This window comes from Dama dama, chromosome 23, assembly GCF_033118175.1.
Source record: "Dama dama isolate Ldn47 chromosome 23, ASM3311817v1, whole genome shotgun sequence".
NCBI classification, from domain to species: domain Eukaryota; kingdom Metazoa; phylum Chordata; class Mammalia; order Artiodactyla; family Cervidae; genus Dama; species Dama dama.
In genome coordinates, this window is record NC_083703.1 from 47076944 (window position 1) to 47097859 (window position 20916).

Sequence of the window (20916 nt, forward strand, 5' to 3'; positions counted from 1 at the left end):
GTCAAAAACTGTTGTATTGTCTTTAATTTAAATCAGCAATTTGCTTTTTACTTTTTCTACTAGAAGACTATTTCTAGAACTTTGCCAAAGTGTGTTGTTGCCTTTTTCAAATTGTCTGTTGTAAATTGGCTTTTGTATGACTTTATGATGATATCAACTTTAATATTCCAAACTCAGAATGAAGTTGAAATTTTTAAGGAGATATAATGGTGCTCATTGATTGTAATTGTAGTTTACAACACATTGATTTTTTGTTTCCGTTAAAACAAGTTGATTGTAATTGTTTGTTCAGCCAAAATAGTTTCCTAACATTGTTCACATTAAAGAAATCTGACAGCACAGAGTATTTGTGATTTCTTTAGGAAAAAAATAAATCCCTGAGTTATTTCTAATGGCTGGTAACTCTTTGGGGAGAGAATACAATCACCAAATAAAAACCAAATAATTGTAAAGTAGCCAATCTTGAGGAGGTGGAGTTAAGGAAGGTGGAAGAGGGGCGTGAATAAAATATCACAGTAATTACTGTCAGTACTCAAGAAATAGGCTCAAATGAATACTGTAATTTTGTGCTTTTTACAACTTGGTTAATATGCTGTTAATAAAACAAACATTTGTTGAACACATACTATGAGCCAGGAATGTCTAGGAATTACAGGAATCAGAAACAGTGGAAAAGTCTTCTTTGTCCCCTAATCACTAAGGGGGGAGACAAGTTGATAAATCCATTGGTAGGAAGACAGGAGCAACCCTAAATTGTGTTGCTACAGAATCCAATATGGAATAAGACAAATTCAGATTCTTTTCATTCAAACTGTATATTAATTTTAGCTTTTACATTTTAAATAGGAAGGAGATTAGAACAGAGATTGCATTTATAGGAAATAATTCAAATTGTTGTTATCTTTACTATACTATTGTTTCCCTGGTGGCTCAGCTGGTAAAGAATCCCCCAGCAATGCAGGAGATCCTGGTTTGATTCCTGGGTTGGGAAGATCTGCTGGAGAAGGAATAGGCTACCCACTCCAGTATTCTTGAGCTTCCCTTGTGGCTCAGATGGTAAAGAATCCACCTGCAGAGTGGGAGACCTAGGATTGGTCCCTGGGTTGGGAAGATCCCCTGAAGAAGGGAATGGGTATGCACTCTAGTATTCTGGCCTGGAAAATTCCATGGACAGAGGAGCCTGGCAGGCTACAGTCCATGGGGTCACAAAGAGTAGAACAAGACTGAGAGACTTTCACTTTACTATTATTGCAAATCTCTTAATGCCTTGACTGCTTCTGAAAGCTTATAGAACCTAATGTTGTAAAAGCCCTTTATGTGTCCAAGAATTCATGTTAGATTTTAAAAGTCATTTTGATTCAATCTCAGACTGTTTGCTATCACCTCGACCTGCTGAGAAAATGTCTGGCACTGGGAGGAAGGCAGGGATTTGAATCTGCAGGTTCTTCAAAACTGGTCATTTTTCTTATGTTCTTAAAAATCTTTTTAACACTGCTTTGTAGTGTTTTTTTTTCCCCAGAGTTCAAAACTTTAGTTCAGAATTCTTACTATTATCTTTATCTAAATTCAAGGGTTACTGTGTAAAAACCCTAAAACTCTGAAGTTAGGAAAAATTAAAGTTGAGAAACTTAGGACATAGGGAAGGAGGGATATCAGACCCTACAGAACCCATCCTAAGTAGCCATTATGTTTGTTGCAGTCACACAAATCACTTAAGATTATACAATGGAAGTGACAAATAGATTCAAAGGAAAATTCCATGGACAGAGGAGCCATGATCTGATAGAGTACCTGAAGAACTATGGATGGAGGTTCATGACATTGTACAGGAGGCAGTGATCAAGACCATCCCCAAGAAAAAGAAATGTAAAAAGGCAAAATGGTTGTCTGAGGAGGCCTTACAAATAGCTGAGAAATGAAGAGAAGCTAAAGGCAAAGGAGGAAAGGAAAGATACACCCATCTGAACGCAGAGTTCCAAATAATAGCAAGGAGAGATAAGAAAGCCTTCCTCAATGATCAATGCAAAGAAATAGAGGAAAACAATAGAATGGGAAAGACTAGAGATCTCTTCAAGAAAATTAGACATACCAAGGGAACATTTCATGCAAAGTGGGGACAATAAAGGACAGAAATGGTATGGACCTAACAGAAGCAGAAGATATTAAGAAGAGGTCACAAGAATACACAGAAGAACTATACAGAAAAGATCTTCACAACCCAGATAAGCGCAATGGTATGATCACTCACCTAGAGGCAGACATCCTGGAATGTGAAGTCAAGTGGGCCTTAGGAAGCATCACTATGAACAAAGCTAGTGGAGGTGATGGAATTCCAGTTGAGCTATTTCAAATCCTAAAAGATGATGCTGTGAAAGTGCTGCAGTCAGTATGTCAGCAAATTTGGAAAACCTCAGCAGTGGCCACAGGACTGGAAAAGGTCAGTTTTCATTCCAATCCCCCAAAAAGGCAATGCCAAAGAATGCTCAAACTGCTGCACAATTGCACTCATCTCACATGCTAGTAAAGTGATGCTCAAAATTCTCCAAGCCAGACTTCAACAGTACGTGAACCGTGAACTTCCAGATGTTCAAGCTGGATTTATAAAAGCCAGAGGAACCAGAGATCAAATTACTAACATCTGTTGAATTATTTGAAAAAGCAAGAGAGTTCCAGAAAACCATCTACTTCTGCTTTATTGACAACACCAAAGCCTTTGACTGTGTGGATCACAATAAACTGTGGAAAATTCTGAAAGAGATGGGAATACCAGACTACTTGACCTGCCTCCTGAGAAATCTGTGTGCAGATCAAGAAGCAACAGTTAGAACCGGACATGGAACAACAGACTGGTTCCACATCAGGAAAGGAGTACTTCAAGGCTGTATATTGTCACCTGATTATTTAACTTATATGCAGAGTACATCATGGGAAACGCTGGCTGGAAGAAGCACAAGCTGGAATCAAGATTGCCGGGAGAAACATAACCTCAAATATGCAGATGACACCACCCTTATGGCAGAAAGTGAAGAAGAACTAAAGAACCTCTTGATGAAAGTGAAAGAGGAGAGTGAAAAAGCTGGCTTAAAACTCAACATTCAGAAAACTAAGATCATGGCATCCAGTTCCATCACCTCATGGCAAATAGATGGGGAAGCACTGGAAACAGTGAGAGACTATTTTCTTGGGCTTCAAAATCACTACAGATGGTGACTGCAGCCATGAAATGAAAAGATGCTTGCTCCTTGGAAGAAAAGGTATGACCCACCTAGACAGCCTATTAAAAAGCAGAGACATTCCTTTGCCAACAAAGGTCCATGTAGTCAAAGCTATGGTTTTTCCAGTAGTCATGTATAGAGGTGAGAGTTGGACTATAAAGAAAGCTGAGCGCCGAAGAATTGATGCTTTTGAACTGTGGTGTTGGAGAAGACTCTTGAGAGTCCCTTGGACTGCAAGGAGATCCAACCAGTCCATCCTAAAGGAGATCAGTCCTGGGTGTTTATTGGAAGAACTGATGCTGAAGCTGAAACTCCAATACTTTGGCCACCTGATGCGAAGAACTGACTCATTGGAAAAGTCTCTGATGCTGGGAAGGATTGAAAGGAGGAGGAGAAGGGGACAACAGAGGATGAGATGGTTGGATGGCATCACTGACTCGATGGACATGAGTTTGAGTAAGCTCTAGGAGTTGGTGATGCACAGGGAAGCCTGGTATGCTGCAGTCCATGGGGTTGCAAAGAGTCAGACATGACTGAACTGAACCACACAAAACACGACTCATTAAAAGAGGAAAATATGTGTCCTTTTGAACAACATGAATTAGTGGTAACTCACTAATGCCGTGACCCCTCCCTGTTTTACTCCCTAGAAATCCTCCCTTACTTCTGTGATGGTAGTTAAATTCTCTGTGGCTTTGCTGTAGGTTCTTAGCGCCCTAGCTGTTTGTATTTAATACCTTATTCTGGTGTTCAGGCTGCTCATATTTTATAAGTCAGAGTTGCTGGCTTTTGTTTCCCATCTGGGTTCTAAGGACTCAGAATAACTTGAAAGCTTAAAATGAAAAGGTAATACTCTCAATATAGGTTAATGTGCATACATATACACAATAGAAAATGCATGTGTACAATTAATTGTATCTTTATAATTTGTATTGATAGGCAAACTGTGGACAAGAAGCATGAAGGTTGCTTACAACATTCTGCATAAATTAGGTACAAAACAAGAGCCTATGGTGCGACCTGGAGATAGGGTAAGTGCAATTTAAATTATTGCATCTGAAGGACATGTGATCTGAGGTGGAGAAGACACCTACTGTTTTAAAGTTGCAAAGTTTAATGCCTCCTAATATTCATATTACCAAATCAGGCTTTCTTAACATTTATCACAGCCCAGGAGAAATTATTCAGCAGGTGTAACGTTAATAGTAGCTCAGTGAGCTTGACTGTAGTAGTTCTCATGGGTTATCCACAAGGAAACTGGGACTTGAGAGAATAAGAGTCATATCAGATGAAGGCATGTGTCCAGAAAATGGTGTAGCCAGTGCTCACAGCCATTTCTGTCCAGCCCCAGGATGTATGTTCCAACGCCTGACACATGTGACCTAATGGGAAACAGCTGTCTGTCTGAGGACACAGGACAGTTGTGTGCTTGTGGACTTTTTTATATCAGTCAGTGATACCAAGAATCCTTGCAGCAAACCGTGGTACATTCCTTTCCTAGTATTAAATTTGTAGATACAGTCTACTGTCTTTCGTCAAGAAGAATTTTATTCTTATTGCAGTATGCCAGTTTACTGAGAATAGATGTTAATATTTCCTTTTTAATGTTACACACAGAGCAGTTAATCTGGCCCAAGCTTTACCTGTGAATAAGATGTGGGCCTACATGTAGAACCTACTTTTCTTGCCTTAAGTGGAGTGACTTTTTTTCCATATGTTGCTCTGTACCTTCATGCCCCAAGACTGGGTTATCCACCTGCACCAAAGGACTCCAAATGAATTTTATGGAAGTTTCATTGTAGAGCACCATAAATGAGCAAGAATACAAGCTATGATTTACTTAATGAGCTATTACAAAAGCATGGGTTCATTACGAGGAATGTTTAATAAGATTACTGCAGCCCTAGGATTCTGGTAGACTATGATTCTTTGCAATTTAATGAACATGTTTGACCTCTAGCTTTTAAAAGTCAATCATGGGTCTGATATTTCCTCATTATAAAACTTGCTGTAAAGCTACAGTAATCAAAACAGTATGGTATTAACACAAGGAAAGATACAGACCAAAGGAATAGAATAGAAAGCCTAGAAATAAATTCTCACATATACGGTTAAGTGACTTTCAAGAAGGATGCTAAGACATTAAATGGGAGAAGGGCTAGTGCACTCAACAAATGGTGCTGGGAAAACTGGATATCTATAACCAAAAACCCAAAATTGAATCTTTATAGCATATATTGGGGCTTCCCAGGTAGTGCTAGTGATAAAGAACCTGCCTGCCGATGCAGGAGACCCAAGAGACACAGGTTTGGTCCCTGGATTGGGAAAATCTCCTGGAGAAGGGCATGGCCATCCACTCCAGTATTCATGCCTGGAGAATCCCATGGACAGAGAAGCCGGGCAGGCTACAGTCCATAGGGTCTCAGAGTCAGACATGACTGAAGTGACTTGGCACACACATAGTGTATATTAAATAATTAACTTAAAATGAATTAAAGACCTAAACTCTTTGGATAAAACATAGGGGAAATGTTCCATGACATTGAATTTGGCAATGATTTCTTATATATGGCACCAAAAGCACAGGGAATAAAAAAAATTGGTAGATTGCACTTCATCAAAATTAAAAACTTCAGTGCACCAAAGGACATTGTTGAGAGTGAAAAAGAAACAGAATGGGAGAAATGTTTACAAATCATATACTTTACAAAAGTTTAAAAACCAGCCACAGTGCTTGAATAGACCTTTTTCTTTGGAAAATTTACAAATAGCCAAATAAGCCCATGAAAATATGCTCAGCATCACTAATCGTTAGGGAAACATACATCAAAACCACAGTGAGATACCACTTCACACTTACTAGGATGAAAAAATAATCAGTGTTAGCAACAATGAGAAATTGGAACCCTTCTTTTGCTTTTAGGAATATATAGTGGTGTAGCCATTGTGGAAAACAATACTATGGTGGTTCCTTAAAAAATTTAAACATTTGACCCAGTAATTCAAAAAAAGTGAAAGCAGGAACTTGAACAGATAAGCATCTACACTACTTTTCACAGCAGCAGTATTCACAAAACCCAAAAGGTGGCAGCAGTTCAAGCATCCATGGTGGGGTGAACAGATAAACAGAATATGGCATATTCATACTATGTAATGTTATTTAGCCTTAAAAAGGAAGGAAATCCTTATATGTTCTACAACGTGGAGGGACCTTGAGGACATTATGCTCAGTCACAAGAGAACAAATGTTGTATGGTTCCATTCATACAAGGTACTTAGAGTACTTAAATCCTAGAGACAGAAGAATGAAGGTGACCAGGGACTGTGGGAAGGAGGAAATGGGGAGTTAACTGTTTACGGGGGCAGAGTTACAGTTTAGGAAAGTGAAAATGTTCTGGAAATGGATAGTTGATGATAGTTTTACAACAGTATGAATGTACTTAATGCCACTGAACTGTATACTTCAAAACAGGCAGCATGATAAACTTTGTTATATTCATTTTACTACAATAAAATGTCAGTTGCATGGGTAATGTCTCGCTTATAATTTGGTTAGTAGGTCTCAGTAGAGTCGTTTTTTTAAGTCTTGGCCTGCAAATTTTTAAAGTTCATTTTCAGTAACAGTTGTAAAATAAACCATCTCTGTTCAGCTGTAAGAAAGAATGTCGGGACAGATTTTGATAGAATATGTGAAACCATTCTCTTCAGCAGCAGGTGGTTTGAATTGTGTGAGGAGGGCTGCATTTCTAAATTATTCCTTTGAAAGGTATTCATGTGGCTGGGATATGGCATGTGCATATAAATGCCTATTAAATAAGCATATGCCACTGTAGTATTTGGTTGATAGTAACCTTCTATTACAATAAACAGGTTCTTTACCTCTTTGAAAATTTTTTTAAATTAAATGTAATTCTCCCAAGGATAATGAACATTCTGTCTTTGGCATAAAAATTATTGATGCTTTTTTTGTGGGTGACCCTCTTAATGCACTTTGCTCGGGGTACCTGCTTGGGCTTTGAAAAAGCATTTATGTGCCTAAGCTGAAAAGGTTTCAGGATATTGTAGTGGGAGCTGTGGAATAAACAGATGCATCATATGTGAAGCCTGCCTTCAGGAAGCTTGCTATGTTAGGGAAAAAATGAAGATATTGATAATTGGCTATCTGTAAGTTGGAAAATGAAAAAGGTCTCCAAAATAGATGGTGAGAGATACAGCTGGACTGTTTTAGAAGGACAGAGAGTGTTCTCATTTTGGGAGCTTCTGGAATCTGAGACTACTTCTTGGGGAGAAAAAGCAAGCCCCGAGCTCTTGGTCAGTTTCTAGGACAGAGTGGAAAGGACTGAGGGGAGTTCTGTGGTGTGTGGCTGGTATGGGAAGACCAGTGGAGGAGAGCAGATCAAGGAGGTGGTCTGTTGATGCCTGTTATGCTCTGTGCATAGTTAAGTGCAATGAAATGCCAGGGAATACATAGGGAATCGAACAAAAAGAAACCGTGTGGGTTTATGAAAATGAAGCATCCATATGTATGCTTCCAGTGTATTGCACTGGAATCACTGTGCAATTACCAAAACACAGAATTGTGACTGATAGAGATACAAAAGGGAAATGTGGTGAGAATGATACAAATAGTCTTCCCTTTCTTAAATCCTTAAAAAATTCAATTTTGATTCTAAAAGAGGTTGTAGGTATTGACTGTTTTCTATGTTACTTTTATATTTTTGAGAGCATAATATACAATTTCGTATTTTGCTTTAATTCACTTGATGTTAATATAACATTTCATCCTGTTTTAACCCAACTCTGCAAGGTTATATAACATGACATTTTCAGCATGAACTTTAGTGATCAAGCAGTGGGAATTTTAAATCCTGGATCAAATTGACTGTCCTTTGAACAGAGCTGGGATGGCACCAGACCAGAATCTTGGGGATTTATTGATCCACAGTCTAGCTGTGGAAGCAGCGCCGCCTTTTGCTCAGTGCTGTGCTCTTGAAGACTCCTGCATGCAGACTGGGTGCTCCAGGAGGACTTTGGGGTGGAGTCACTAGTCTGGGGAGGAACTGCAGCATCTCCTGTATTTTCCTCTGTTTTGGTTCAGGGAGAGCAGTCTTAGCAGCAGTGGTGCCCCGGATGCTTTGCAAATGTTTGACTGAATATTGTTGTTTTGCCAGATCCAGATCTAAAAACAGATGCTCTCTGCTCTCAGACCACCAGTTGAAGACAGAATACCTGAGGCCAGTGCAAACCTCAGATCATTTTTAAAATAGTTTGTGGTTTATATGCAGAGATGTGCAAATAAATTCTTTTGTTCCTCCTTGTAAGTCCTACTGATGGTAGCCTGGCATCTGCTTGGGTGTTTTGGGGACAAAATTAAGATTAATATCTCATTAACAGTTTTTTTCGGAGAAGGCAATGGCACCCCACTCCAGTACTCTTGCCTGGAAAATCCCATGGACGGAGGAGCCTGGTAGGCTGCAGTCCATGGGGTCGCGAAGAATCAGACATGACTGAGCGACTTCACTTTGACTTTTCACTTTTATGCATTGGAGAAGGAAATGGCAACCCACTCCAGTGTTCTTGCCTGGAGAATCCCAGGGATGGGGTCTCACAGAGTCGGACACGACTGAAGTGACTTAGCAGCAACAGTTTTTTTGCAGTTTCTTAAAATTCTTCAGTAGTGCAGCATGGTTTTTAATGGCCTCATGGTTTGTTTCATTTGGCTCTCATTGTCTGATTTTAGTAAACTATAGGAATGCCATATAGAAAGGAAATCTTCACATAATCCCAAACTTAATTTTGTTTCCATCAGCTATCCTGAGTTGCTTGCAGGGTCAGAGTTAAGATGCAGCCTTCTCTGTCTTTAGCTGTTATCTGAATCCTTTATGCCAACCTGCTTACTTAGATGTGGAGGTGATTAAGATGTTTTATCCAGCTGTTCATGACGAAGTTAGTAACTTCTAGTTAGGGTGTTTCTAAAGAAAAATGGGTTAAATTTAATAGAGTAATACAAAAAACATATATCTGCTAAATCAGAGGATTTATGTGGTTAATTATTAACAAGGAAGGGCAGTGCCGATACAACAGTAGCGCGTGGGAAGAGCTTGTTGAGTTCACATGAGACAGAGTCCTACAGAGATGGGGGGCGGGGGCGGTGACAGATCCGAAAGTAGGACTGCCTATTCCATCCTAAAGGTGGCTGCTCGGGCTGGAGTAGGGAGGGCTGCTCCAGAAGGAGCGTCAGGCGAGGGAGAGCAAGCAGACGGACCCTGCGCTAGCTCCACTGCAAACCTGAGTGCCAGGTGAACATAAATGTGGTGAAGAGTTGTCAAACACTTGTTGATAACATACAGGACAAACTTGACAAGTGTACATATATCACTAAGTGCACTCATGAAAATAGAAAGCATTATATCAAGAAGTTTTTGCATCAAAGAGTTAATACTATAAAATATAAATACTAGCAGATCAATAGGCACAGGAAATGAAACACAGTTCGTACAAGAATAAATAATTATCAGCCCATCTGGTAAAAGATTGTTCGTAAGATTCTTTTGAGGACTATCAGAAAACATTTGAAAAGTCATACATGCATTGTTTGGCTATTTGGATAGTAATTTAAATTTACCTTTTAGAATTCCATGATTATTCTTCTCCTAGCTCTTCATAGGCTGAGCCCAGGAGGCAGTGTGTGGCAGAAGGTGTGGGCCGGTGTTCACAGAACCCTTTGCTGTGAGGGCCGGCCAAGCCTGGGGCCTTTTGGATGGGTGCCATTCATGGCTACCCGCCATGTGCCAGGCATAGTGGGAGCCTTACACATTTTCTCACTTGACCTTTACTACAGCACTAGCATGTAGGTTCTACTAGCTAGTATTCTCACTTTTCAGGTAAGAAAACCAAGGCTTGGGATGCTAAAGTCAAACGGGTCAGAATAGCATTGCTCTGAGTCCAGCACTTTAGGGAGGATGTGCCCCGCATGCAGTCACCATGGTGAAGACCATGTGGAAGCACAGGAACACTCTTTAGAGCCCAGTGACAATAGTGAGAGACAAGTAATGTATATACAGTGGTTTCGTCTGTGTAAAAGTACGTGCTGTTGGGGAAGATAACGTGTAAACAGTATGGATAGTTGCATTCTGATGCGGTGGCAGAGAGGACCATGGATAATCTGTTTGCCTTCCACGTGAGCTAAAGGAGGAGTATCTGATAACTTATTAAAGTGCGTCTTAGTAAAATGCATTTTTAAACGGGGCATCTTAATTTTTTCTAGTGGAATGGTGTCAGTGTTAATCCTTCTCTCTCTCTCTGGGTCCAGGTGGCACTGGTGTTCCCCAACAACGACCCTGCTGCCTCCATGGTGGCTTTCTACGGCTGCCTGCTGGCCGAAGTTGTGCCTGTGCCCATTGAGGTGCCCCTCACCAGAAAGGTAAAGAACCCATCTTTCTATTGAGGCCTCTCGGCCAGGAATGTCAGCTTGGTCATACTGAAAGGTTCTGTTGTGGGGTCAGAATGTGCAAACAGTGTCTGTAGAGCTTTCCTCTCAGCAGCATGTGTATTGGAGAGCCCATGTGTATTGCCTACCTTGTCTCTGAGACTCTGTGCAGTTCTCAGCGGCCGTCCCAGCCCTGACTCTGTGGTCAGCTCAGTGGCCAGAGTCAGCTGCTGCTGCTGGTGGTGCCTTCTGTGTGTTGAGCAGGGTGATCTGCCAGAAAGCTGGGCATTCCAGTGTCTTGTTTTTCAGTGTCACTGTGCTAGAAAATCTGAGTAAATGGTAGATTTGTTACTTATTTTTCAGGGGTGGCAGTTGTCGCATTTGTTCGGGTGTTAGGATGTTGTCAAGTCCCAGGTTCAGCTATAATTTGTTGAATCTTATTCCAAAAGAAGGATAAATAACTTATCTTCCTGTCACAGTTGTAGTGTAGTCCAGTGTCAGAATCCTACACAGCAGTGTGTGTCTTTGTCCACGTAAGTGACTGCTTCTTGCCCCGCAGACCTGCAATAACTTTGGAAGGGAGGGTGAGGAGAAGAGGCTCTGCTGGGGTTGGTGCTGATGGTCCCCACTCTCTGATACTGTGGAAGGAGACGGAGCCCACGGCTGTGGGGTGGTTCTGCCACTGCTTGTGTTACAGCTTGTGCCCTGGGGCTCCACCCTGGATTCACCTGGCATCGTTTAGCACATCGTGAACAGACTGTGTGAGGTGACTCTCCCAGCTCCAAAATGCAGGGCTTTCACGTGCTCAGGCTCGGAGTTTCCAGAGAATCTTCCAGCTGTCTTTGTGGCTACTCTGATATAAAAATGGGGAAATGCCTCAAGGTCTGCTCATGGTGTGTGGGTGCCTTTGAAACTCTGCTTCTGGGGTCAGAAGGAGAGAACGTGGGATTACTTAGAACATGATTGGGGAATGGTTGCTGTTTCCATTTCCTGGGTACAAAACATGCAAGTTTCCTACTTGGCCTCCTGGGTGCACTTGCAAGGAGGGCCGGACCCTCCTGGACAGGGCTGCAAGTGGCTCTGGAAGCGGGGTGAGCCCTGCAGCCCCTGACATCAGAGCCCCTTCTAGTGGCCTGAGGAGAACCCTATTTGCAAGGGTTTGCCTCTAGCATTCCTGGGGTATGATAACACATCCAATAAAGTGCTTCCTCATCTCCCTGAGCCCTGTGACCTTCACAACTGACAGGAAATGCAGAAGGGCTTGAGGATTCCCTGAGCAGTAACCATGGTCTCCCCTGTGGTTCTCTGGTGGTGGTGCTGACCTGGGAAGGTGCTCAGGTGTGTGATGCTCCTTTTTAATTGACACCTAATGCAGGGGACTGGGGTCTTTTGGATTCTCCAGTGATAATCAGGAGGGATTTGTAGGCTTACAAGTGGAGACACAGATTCTCCATGAGCACATGAGTGGACCCCTGAATGTTTATCCTTGTGAGTGGCAGTTGTTGTTCACTCATCACACGTAGAAAGTAGATTTGTCTACTTTATGTCTAGAGCCTGCTGTCTTCCAGACCAGGGCTGGTTTGCAGAGGAAAATCACTTGAACAAAGAGGCAGCTGCCTCTGCCACATCCTGACCAGGAGTTGCTGAGCGAAGGCACGGTGTCTCATCTGCACCTGTTGGGGTTCCTGAGACTTGCCTGTAGCCGTCGTAGGTGTTCCCGACTGCGGCCTGCCACATGGCTCTGTCTCACTTATCTCCCGGTCCCATTCAGACCCTCATATGGTCACTGTTAATCTCAGGAATGGGAACCCTCTCTCAGAAGAAAAAGCTGGGGTTCCTTCCTGGCCCTCTCTCCTTCAGAACACACCTGAAAGGACAGAGCCAGGAGATGACTCACAGGCTGTCATGAAGCCAGAAGCTGTGCATTGGGCTCAGTCTGTGCCTTCAGAACATAATGTTTGTCCTCAGGAAACTTTTCTTACTTTTGTTTATTTATTTTTTATTTTTTTTCAGAGTTGGCCAGAATGTTTAATCCAAAGATTGTCCTCAGGCAGGATACATCCTTGTAAAGACCAGACCTACTCCCATAATTTATGTTTTAAGATAACAGAATTAGCCAGAGGGTTTAATCCAAAGACTGTCCTCAGGCAGGATACATTAATCCTAAGGAATGTAGAGGAAAAAAAGTAAAAAAGTTGGTCCTTTCTTCCTCCTTGAATATTCCAGACCTCTCTCTCCTTGGGGACCCCTAGACTTCTTATCAACCTGCCTAGGAAATGACTCTCTCATTCCCCCCTTTTCTTTTAGGAGAATTATGTTGCCTAGGGAAAAGGGGCGTCGTTCTCATTCCATAACTGCTTCCGAGCTGACAAGGGGCGTTGTCCCTAAATTGGTGAGGCAACATATTCTCCTAATCCTCATAGTGAGGATGTCTGATCTAGGGGCTACAAGTAATAGTTGGTGGAGGCTGTGACACTCATAGGAGCTGGGACAACTATTTGTAAATTAAAAGCTTTTAGACAGTTAGAAAACCCCATTATACAGTTACAGATGTAAGGCAAAATAGTCATTAAACCAAGTTAAAATCAAACTGAAAAGTCACATTATGTCCATAGTTACATCAGTCCATCTTAAGGTTGTTAGATGTCATCAGTTTAAGAAGAGGCATCACATGCGATTGTTGAAGGTATTTGCAGACTTGGAGAAAGTCCTTTCCTTGAAATGGAGATGTCCACCACGGGAAGCCTTCCACTAATGAAGAGGGGAGTGCTCCGCAGACCCAGCAGTTAGACCAATTGTGGAATGCAGCATAGGAGTGAGCCCAGGACAGGAAGGCATTGTCTTGAGGATCAAACAGCAGACTCAGGATTTCTGGAGTCAGCAGAAGTAGGCTCACATAGATTGTCAGGCCCATCTTGTCCTGAAGGATCCTGGACGAGCCCCCAAGATGAAAGGTTGTTGCTGAACGATGAGACGCGGGATTCTTGGCCTCCAGAGGAGATGAATTCAATCCGGGGTCAGAGATGAGGCTGGATCGCTCAGAGCTTTTGTGTAATAAAGTTTTATTAAAGTATAAAGGAGATAGAGAGAGCTTCTGACATAGGCATCAGAAGGGGGCAAAAGAGTAACCTCACTTTTCTTTTAAATGAAAGAATGCACTGGCTTGGTTGCCATCAGCACGAGGTGATACGCACACAGTGGCACTGGTGATGAAGTTTTGAATCTTCGAGAACCAAATTTTCCAAATTTTGAGTGTTGCTGAGCCTCATAGAACAACTTAGTCCCATGTGTGTATCTTTATCCTTATTCTTGGAATGAGGGGTGAAGGCTGGTTTTTCACTCGAGAAGTTCATAGTAGTAGAAAGGGATATCCCTCTGGAACTTGGCCACAAAGTGGACAGGGGCACAGGGGAACCTTCAGGGTCTGTGCCACAGTGGGCAGGTGTGGATGGTGGTTGTCCTCTCCACCCTCTTGGGGGTGCTGAGCTGGTCTGTGAAGGCCATATGACAGTAGAGTAGACCTGTGGGCTGGCGGGAGCTCTGAAGCCAAATTCACATCTGCCAGCATGGGGAGCGGCAGGGCTATACCAGAGGTGGAATTGTGCATTTAGTTCTGTAGACCAGAGACCGAGTGAGCCCTGAGACCACAGAAGTCCAGCCCGGCAGCACCTGGCCCATCAGCATCTGCCTCTGGACTCAGAGGGGGCTCGCTGTCCTGCACCAGTGCAGTCTGTCCGTACCTTAGAATCTAGCACATAATCCACTTGCTGAGAAGCTAGCAGTTTGGGCAGACAAACATCAAAATTGGAAAAGCACCAGCTAGTAGTTTCAGGGCCACAAATACAGAGTTCATGAAAGAGGTCTTCCATATACTCATCTCACATTTACTAGAGAGAATCCTTCTCATGAGTATGGCTGATGCTGTCTGACTGGGAGACTGAGATGGGACTGGGTAGGGGATGGTCACGTGCCACGTTTAATGCTGCTTGAGTGTGGGTGTGGAGAGACTGCCTAGCAAGTGACGACACTCATCAGCTCTGTTGGAGAAAGGATGTCAGTGAGGGGAGAGGTTTGCACTCAGAGGTGGTCCACCTTTTCTTCCACAGCAGAGGAGAGTTTGTGAGATTTTGTGGCCCTACAGCTCAGCTCTACAGAGGAAGGGCCCCAGCCAGCACAGGCCAGAAAGAGCCATTCCAGGGAAAGTCGCACAGGCAGCCTGGGGGAGGGGAGCACTCCAGCCGCAGGACAGTGATTCTTGTGCCTCCTGAGCAGCTTCTGTGGAGCCTTTCCCACACGGTGGCGTGGGGTATGGCTGGGCTCCCAAGGATCGGGCTCAGGGCGCTGACCCGGAGTCCAGGAGAACTGACCCATGGAGTGCTGAAGATGGAGGCTCTGGGGTCAAGCTGGGCTTAGCTTCAGGGGTCCAGGTGTGTGAAGGAGACTCTGGGGGCCCTCTGAGAGCAGGCGGCGGGGTCTCATCTCAGCCCAGTGAACAGGCAGGGCTGGCTCTGTGAAGTGGGCATGCACCTGGACCTCTGAGTAGAGTTTCCGGACTAAGAAGACGCTGAGGAGCAGGTGCAAAGCTGAATTTCATGGTAGCCACGGATCCTTATCCTGGTTACTCTCAACCCCTCCTCTGTGTTTTAGGGTCTTTAGGAGGAGATGTTAGAAAGACAGGACCTAGGGGACAATAGGCCTCCATTGTGAGCCCTGGCAGGTCTGACAGTTGCCCTGGGGGCTCCCCTGAGCCACTTTGAGTGCCCTGTTTGTAGGTGGTCCCTGAAAGTTCATGATCACAGAGAAGTGCCTTCCTGTCCCTGAACCTGGCTGCAGAGCCATCTCCCTGCCCCTGGCCTGGTCCAGCTTTTGATGATGTGATGCCTGCATTCACAGTGAAGTGACAGATTATATAATTCTCTTTGAAAAAGCTCTGCTTGAAGGAAAAGTCTCACAAGGTTCCTGGGATGGGAAGGTCCCCATGCGCCAAGCATCAGGCCGCCTCCCCTTCTTGGGGCCCAAGGCCATGTGGAGGCTGGTCATGCAGGATTCCTTGTAGAGAAGAGCTTGTCAGTCTGCAGTGAGACATGGGAGCTAGGCACTGGGAAGATCTGGTTCTGAGATGTTGATGCTGCTGATTTTACTGGAGGGGGAAGGAAGGAGCTGATGGCCTCACCACAGTCCTGATGTTTCCCTTCCAAGAACGCTGGCTGCACCACAGCTTTGTTTTCTGAATCATAGCTGGAGGGAGTGCTGGGAGTAAGGAAAGTGAATTAACTGACTTGTGGGCAGCTGGGTGCTTGGGATGGCCTGTCTGTCCCACAGTGTCTGCTCCCAAATGCTGCTGCTCAGTCCGTGCGGTGGTGCCCTCACTCCATGATGGCATGTTTGTTTCCGTGGTGGGCATGGGTGTGATCATAGACTTTTTGGGGTCAGTGTCCTGACCAGAGGCATGGTCTTGGATCCTCTCTGTGGCCCATGGTCATGGTGTTGTTCAACCGGAGGGGAATGAAACGAGACCCCATGAGTGCACCAGCATGCACCGAGCTCCCCGTGTGCATCCCTCACAGCAGGCCACAGGGATGGTGCAGATGACAGGACTGAGGCCAAGCTTGTGCCCTGTCCAAGGTTAGGCAGCGGGCAGAGGGCATGAGGTTTGGCCCCCACCATGCAGACGTCAGCCGAGCCCTGACTCTCTGAGCCTCTGTTGAGGGGTTCGTGCCATCCCAGGGTGAGACCATGCTTTGTCAGGAAAGTGCCATCACCTCTACTCGTGACCTTATCTCCTTGCTGCCGTCTCCAGGATGCAGGAAGCCAGCAGATCGGGTTCTTGCTTGGAAGCTGTGGGGTGACTGTAGCCTTGACAAGTGATGCTTGCCATAAGGGGCTGCCAAAGAGCCCGACGGGGGAGATCCCACAGTTCAAAGGTGAGCCTGTGCTGGGTGGGGAGGATGTGCCCCATGGCCTGTGCTAACCCGCTATCCACACAGGAGGTCTCCCAGCCTGCATGTGGTGGGCTCCAGCTCCAGGAGGCTCACAGCACCTTGGCCATGCCCTTAGACTTGGTGGAAACACAGAGACTTGGTCTGGCCTGTGCTGCTGTGGATCTTGCCATTAGCAGGAAGGTGGGGTCACACCTGTCTTGTGAGTGATGCTTGCCTGAAAGGAACTTGTTCTTTATTTCCAAGGTTGGCCAAAACTATTATGGTTTGTCACAGAGTCAAAACATCTCTCTAAACCTCCTCGAGATTGGTTCCCGCACATTAAGGATGCAAATAATGACACTGCGTATATTGAGGTGAGTTGCTGGGTCTGGACAAGGTGGGGAACTGAGCAACACGTGCTGCAACCCTTACACAGCTCAGGGTCAGCGGTGGCTGTGGGCCTGGAGCTCTACCCTCCTGGCCCCTTCTCATTGCAGTATAAGACGTGCAAGGATGGAAGTGTACTCGGGGTGACCGTGACGAGGATCGCGCTTCTGACCCACTGCCAGGCCCTCACACAGGCGTGTGGCTACACAGAAGGTATGGGTAGACCCCTGCTGGGGGAACCTGACCCCAGATCCATCCCTGAGAGGTGCGTATTGTGCCCACCAGTCATGAGGAGAGTCAGATTAAGTTTCTCCCCGGCTACCCTGACAGTCCATCTGTTGGACTGTTTAGTTGGCGTCTTACTAGTCTGCAACCAAAACAAACACCGTAGGCTGGGGCTTGAACTGCAGTTGTTGCCACCTCACAGTCTGGAGGGTGGAGCCCAGCGCCCAGAGCTGCAGGCCCTGGTTCCTGGCCCGTGACAGTGCCTCTGGCTGTGTCCTCACAGGGCCTCCTCTGTGTGCCAAGGGAGCTCTAGAGCCTCTTCCTCTCCTTGTTAGGACACCATTCTGTTGGCCCTGCCCTATGGCCTCCTGTAACCTGTCTCCTCAGAATCCCATCTCCAGACATAGTCACACCTGGGTTAGGGCTCCAGGGTAAGAACTGGGGAGAAAACAGTTCAGGCCATAACACATAGTTGACATGGTTGGACTGTGTTCGCCCCTGGATGCACACCAGAACCTCTGTGGGGTCTTTACAGACATGCCCCGTGCTACAGTGCACCCCTTCCCTGCACTGCCTCAGGGGTTCTGGGGCTGCACTTCACAGTCGAGTGTTGGTTTCCATGATGTGCTTTCCTTGCATTGCTGGGGGTGGTCCTGGGAGCACAGGCATAGTGTGACTGCAGATAATAACCATGCTGACAGTGCTGACGGTTCCTGGAAGGAAGGGTCAGATCACATACCCATAGCTCCCTCCACTGGAAAGGCTGCCATCAGGTCTCCCCTGGCCATGTCGCAGGCTGCCACTATGCTGGAGTCTCTTCCTGGAGTCTGTCAGGAGTCATGGAGGAGGCACTTTGCTCTTCTTGCTGTTCTCATTCTCTCTCTCACCATCCTTCTGGCAGTCTCCCTTCTTAAGAGCAGTGCACTCTCTCAGGAGATGCTCCACTGATGTCCGGTTCCTGGACAAGTGTCCAGATGTTTCGCACATGAAGACACATCACTTCTGATGATCACCACCTTGTTTGTCAGTTTGAATTCCAATTTTTTTTCACCACCTCATGACCTGTATTCCTTACCCTAATTTCCCAAAGGTCCAGAGCCGTCACTCTTGTGGCCATTGGGGAGGACAGATAATGTAAATTTGCTCCCTAATTCTCTGCATTAAAAAATCTTGCATCAAATAGAATACAGGCTGTGTATTTTGAATGTCCCTTTTTGAAATGGGGGCAAGGCACCTGATATGAGACTTTGGCGAGCATTCTAGTGGTGTGTTTGCTGGAAGTTACCTCCTCCTGCAAGTACACAGCATTTCCCTCTCTTGAGAGAACTTATGAGGGACATGAAAAGAATATTTTAAGAAAGAAAAAGGGAGGGGGAAAACACATTATAAAAGGAGAAGGAGTGGGGTGTTTTAAGTGATGGTTGAAGAGCTGCTGCTCCAGGCAGGCCACTGTCTCTGAGGTTCTGACTGGAGGCTGCAGCATTTCTACAGAGGCAGTGGAGTAATACTTTTCTAAGACCCATTCCTTGCCACTGATGTGATACTGAACTTCCTTTGTCCTTTGGGCCATGACTGTGTTTTGTTAAAATCTTTGACTCTGTATTTGTACAGCTGAAACGATTGTGAATGTGTTGGATTTCAAGAAAGACGTTGGGCTCTGGCATGGAATCCTTACGGTGAGTGTGACAGCCTGGCTTTGCTGTCCTCTTTACCTTTGCATGTGCTGAGTGTCAGGGTTAGAGTCATGATCTGACCCCTTCCTCCCACGTGATAAAGAGAAGCTGCCATTTCTGGAGGTCTTCGGTTGTCAGCTAACGTAACTTCCCTAAGCTCAGCAAACCAGAGGGTTGTTAGCTACTGGTATGTGTTAGGGGCCACGCTCTGGGGCTGCAGTGTGAGCATGGCGTTTCTCAGGCTCAGGAAAGTTTAGGGTCTCCCTTCCCGTGGGCGGCAGCTCAGATTGTGCAGAAACCTTGACGTCTTGTGTTTGGGTCACTTTGCTCACACATCTGATTTGGCTGCAACATTCTTATTTTTCTCTCTGAATTGTCTAATGAACGTTTCAGGAATTATGCTACAGGGGAAAAGTAGTTACAGATTTCCCCTTGGTCAGAACTTAAGCATGAGTTGTAGAGGCCTCATTTTTGTTAGTGCCATGTGAGAAGTGATGGCCTTCTTCAGGATGTGTTCAGCATCACTGCTTAGAGGCTTCCTGTGTCTGTTGTACATGTGATGATTTCCACTCATCCATTTTTCTTTTTAAGTTTCTTTTGCTGAAACTTTATATCTTTTTTGAAGCAAAAAATTCTAGTAGTTTTACACAAGTGATTGGAGCATAACTCTAAGAAATAGGATTTGTTATTTCCTGATAAACCAGAAGTTATTAGTACAAGAGCTTGCAAGCATCCTGCAGACAAAGGTTTGGGGCTCCAGCTGAGCAACTTCTTCCCATGAGCGCCTGGACACTCATCAGTAAGACATACAAGCACAGCCCCACATGCACACTCCCCTTGTCTGCTGGTGTTGCAGGAAGAGCACAGCCCAGAGGACCCAAGTTGGACCTTGGTCCTTCTCCTGTGGCTTGTGACACAGCACACTGCCTGCTCCTGTGCCCAAGAATCGTTTGTTGCCCGAGTCACTCTGAGCCTCGGTTTTCCCATCTGTCTAGTGGGAATGATGACCTTGTATGAGAACCATATGGCCTCATGTGTAATGAGTACCTGGCCCATCTACTTGCTTGACAACTGTTGCTCTTGGAGTTCTTTTGTGACAGTCTTGCTTTCAAGAGCTCTGTGGTAGATCTCGTGAATGTTGTCACCTGCTGGTTGCTGTGCTGTAGGTTGCTGCCCCAGGAACTGGCAGTTGCAGAGTCTCTTTCTGGTTGCCACCTTCTGGAGCAAGGCTGGTTGGTCCCTGACTAGACAGCTCCCACTCTTCCAAAGCATCATCTTTATGGTGAAAAATGCCTCACAGCTGCATGGCGTGGGCAACAAGCCCAAGGTGTGGGTGCTGGTGGTGAGCAGGCTCACGTGTGCAGGGAGGGGCACATGGTTGTCTTCTGGCAGAGCTGCTCCAGAGCTTCTGTGCCATCTCGTACCACCTCCACCCACAAATGGGGCAGAACTGACAGGATAGGTTTGTCTAGTGCTTCCCCACATCGTGGTTCCTTCTTGCCAGCTCAGGGGTACAGCCACAGAGGATGAGTATGAGTATGAGCCACGTATGAGTCCTGGCTGCAAGTGTGAGTACCGACCCATTTACTTAAAGAGGTAGTGTTTGTTATCCATTTAAAGAAATAGGCGCCTTCCCCGGCCCGAGCAGCTCAGGCAGCCAGGAGCTTGACAGGTGCACTCTCCCCGGGTGTGGTGCGCCTTCTCCCCAGGTCCTGGTCTACATGAGCCAGGCCAGATAGAAGAGTGTGGGGGTTGAGAGAACTCTCCACTGCTGCTTGGAGTTCAGTGTAACATTTAATAAAGGAAATTTTGTGAATAAAAATGAATAGAGTACACTCGAGAGTTAAGCTTCAGTACTGAAAGCCCAATAAAAAGTGATTGTTCCACTTAAGTTTTTCTAAGAAAAGGATTTGAACTTAGACTCTTAAGTTGTATCAGTAGAAGCTGGGGACGCCAAGACACACTCTGAGGAGTCACCTCCATGCCCACAGCCTCTTGGAGGGTCATGCCCATGTGGACCTTCCCTCACCACCCCCTGCTCACCCCCTTCATGGGATCCCCACACC

General features: G+C 45.3%; 1 protein-coding gene across 13 annotated transcripts in view; it reads left to right on the forward strand.

The window, feature by feature from the left end:
* Positions 1 to 20916, forward strand: part of DIP2C (disco interacting protein 2 homolog C) — a 294103-nt gene that overhangs the window by 202063 nt on the left and 71124 nt on the right. For all 13 annotated transcript variants that reach the window (XR_009690071.1, XR_009690072.1, XM_061126603.1 and 10 more), the window contains 6 exons: positions 4155 to 4246; positions 10528 to 10638; positions 16445 to 16568; positions 16830 to 16939; positions 17063 to 17165; positions 18789 to 18853. Coding sequence is in view for 11 of the 13 variants with exons in the window: in XM_061126603.1 (XP_060982586.1) it covers positions 4155 to 4246; positions 10528 to 10638; positions 16445 to 16568; positions 16830 to 16939; positions 17063 to 17165; positions 18789 to 18853 (605 nt within the window). In the remaining 2 variants the exon portion in view is untranslated. The remainder of the gene's footprint in view (positions 1 to 4154; positions 4247 to 10527; positions 10639 to 16444; positions 16569 to 16829; positions 16940 to 17062; positions 17166 to 18788; positions 18854 to 20916) is intronic.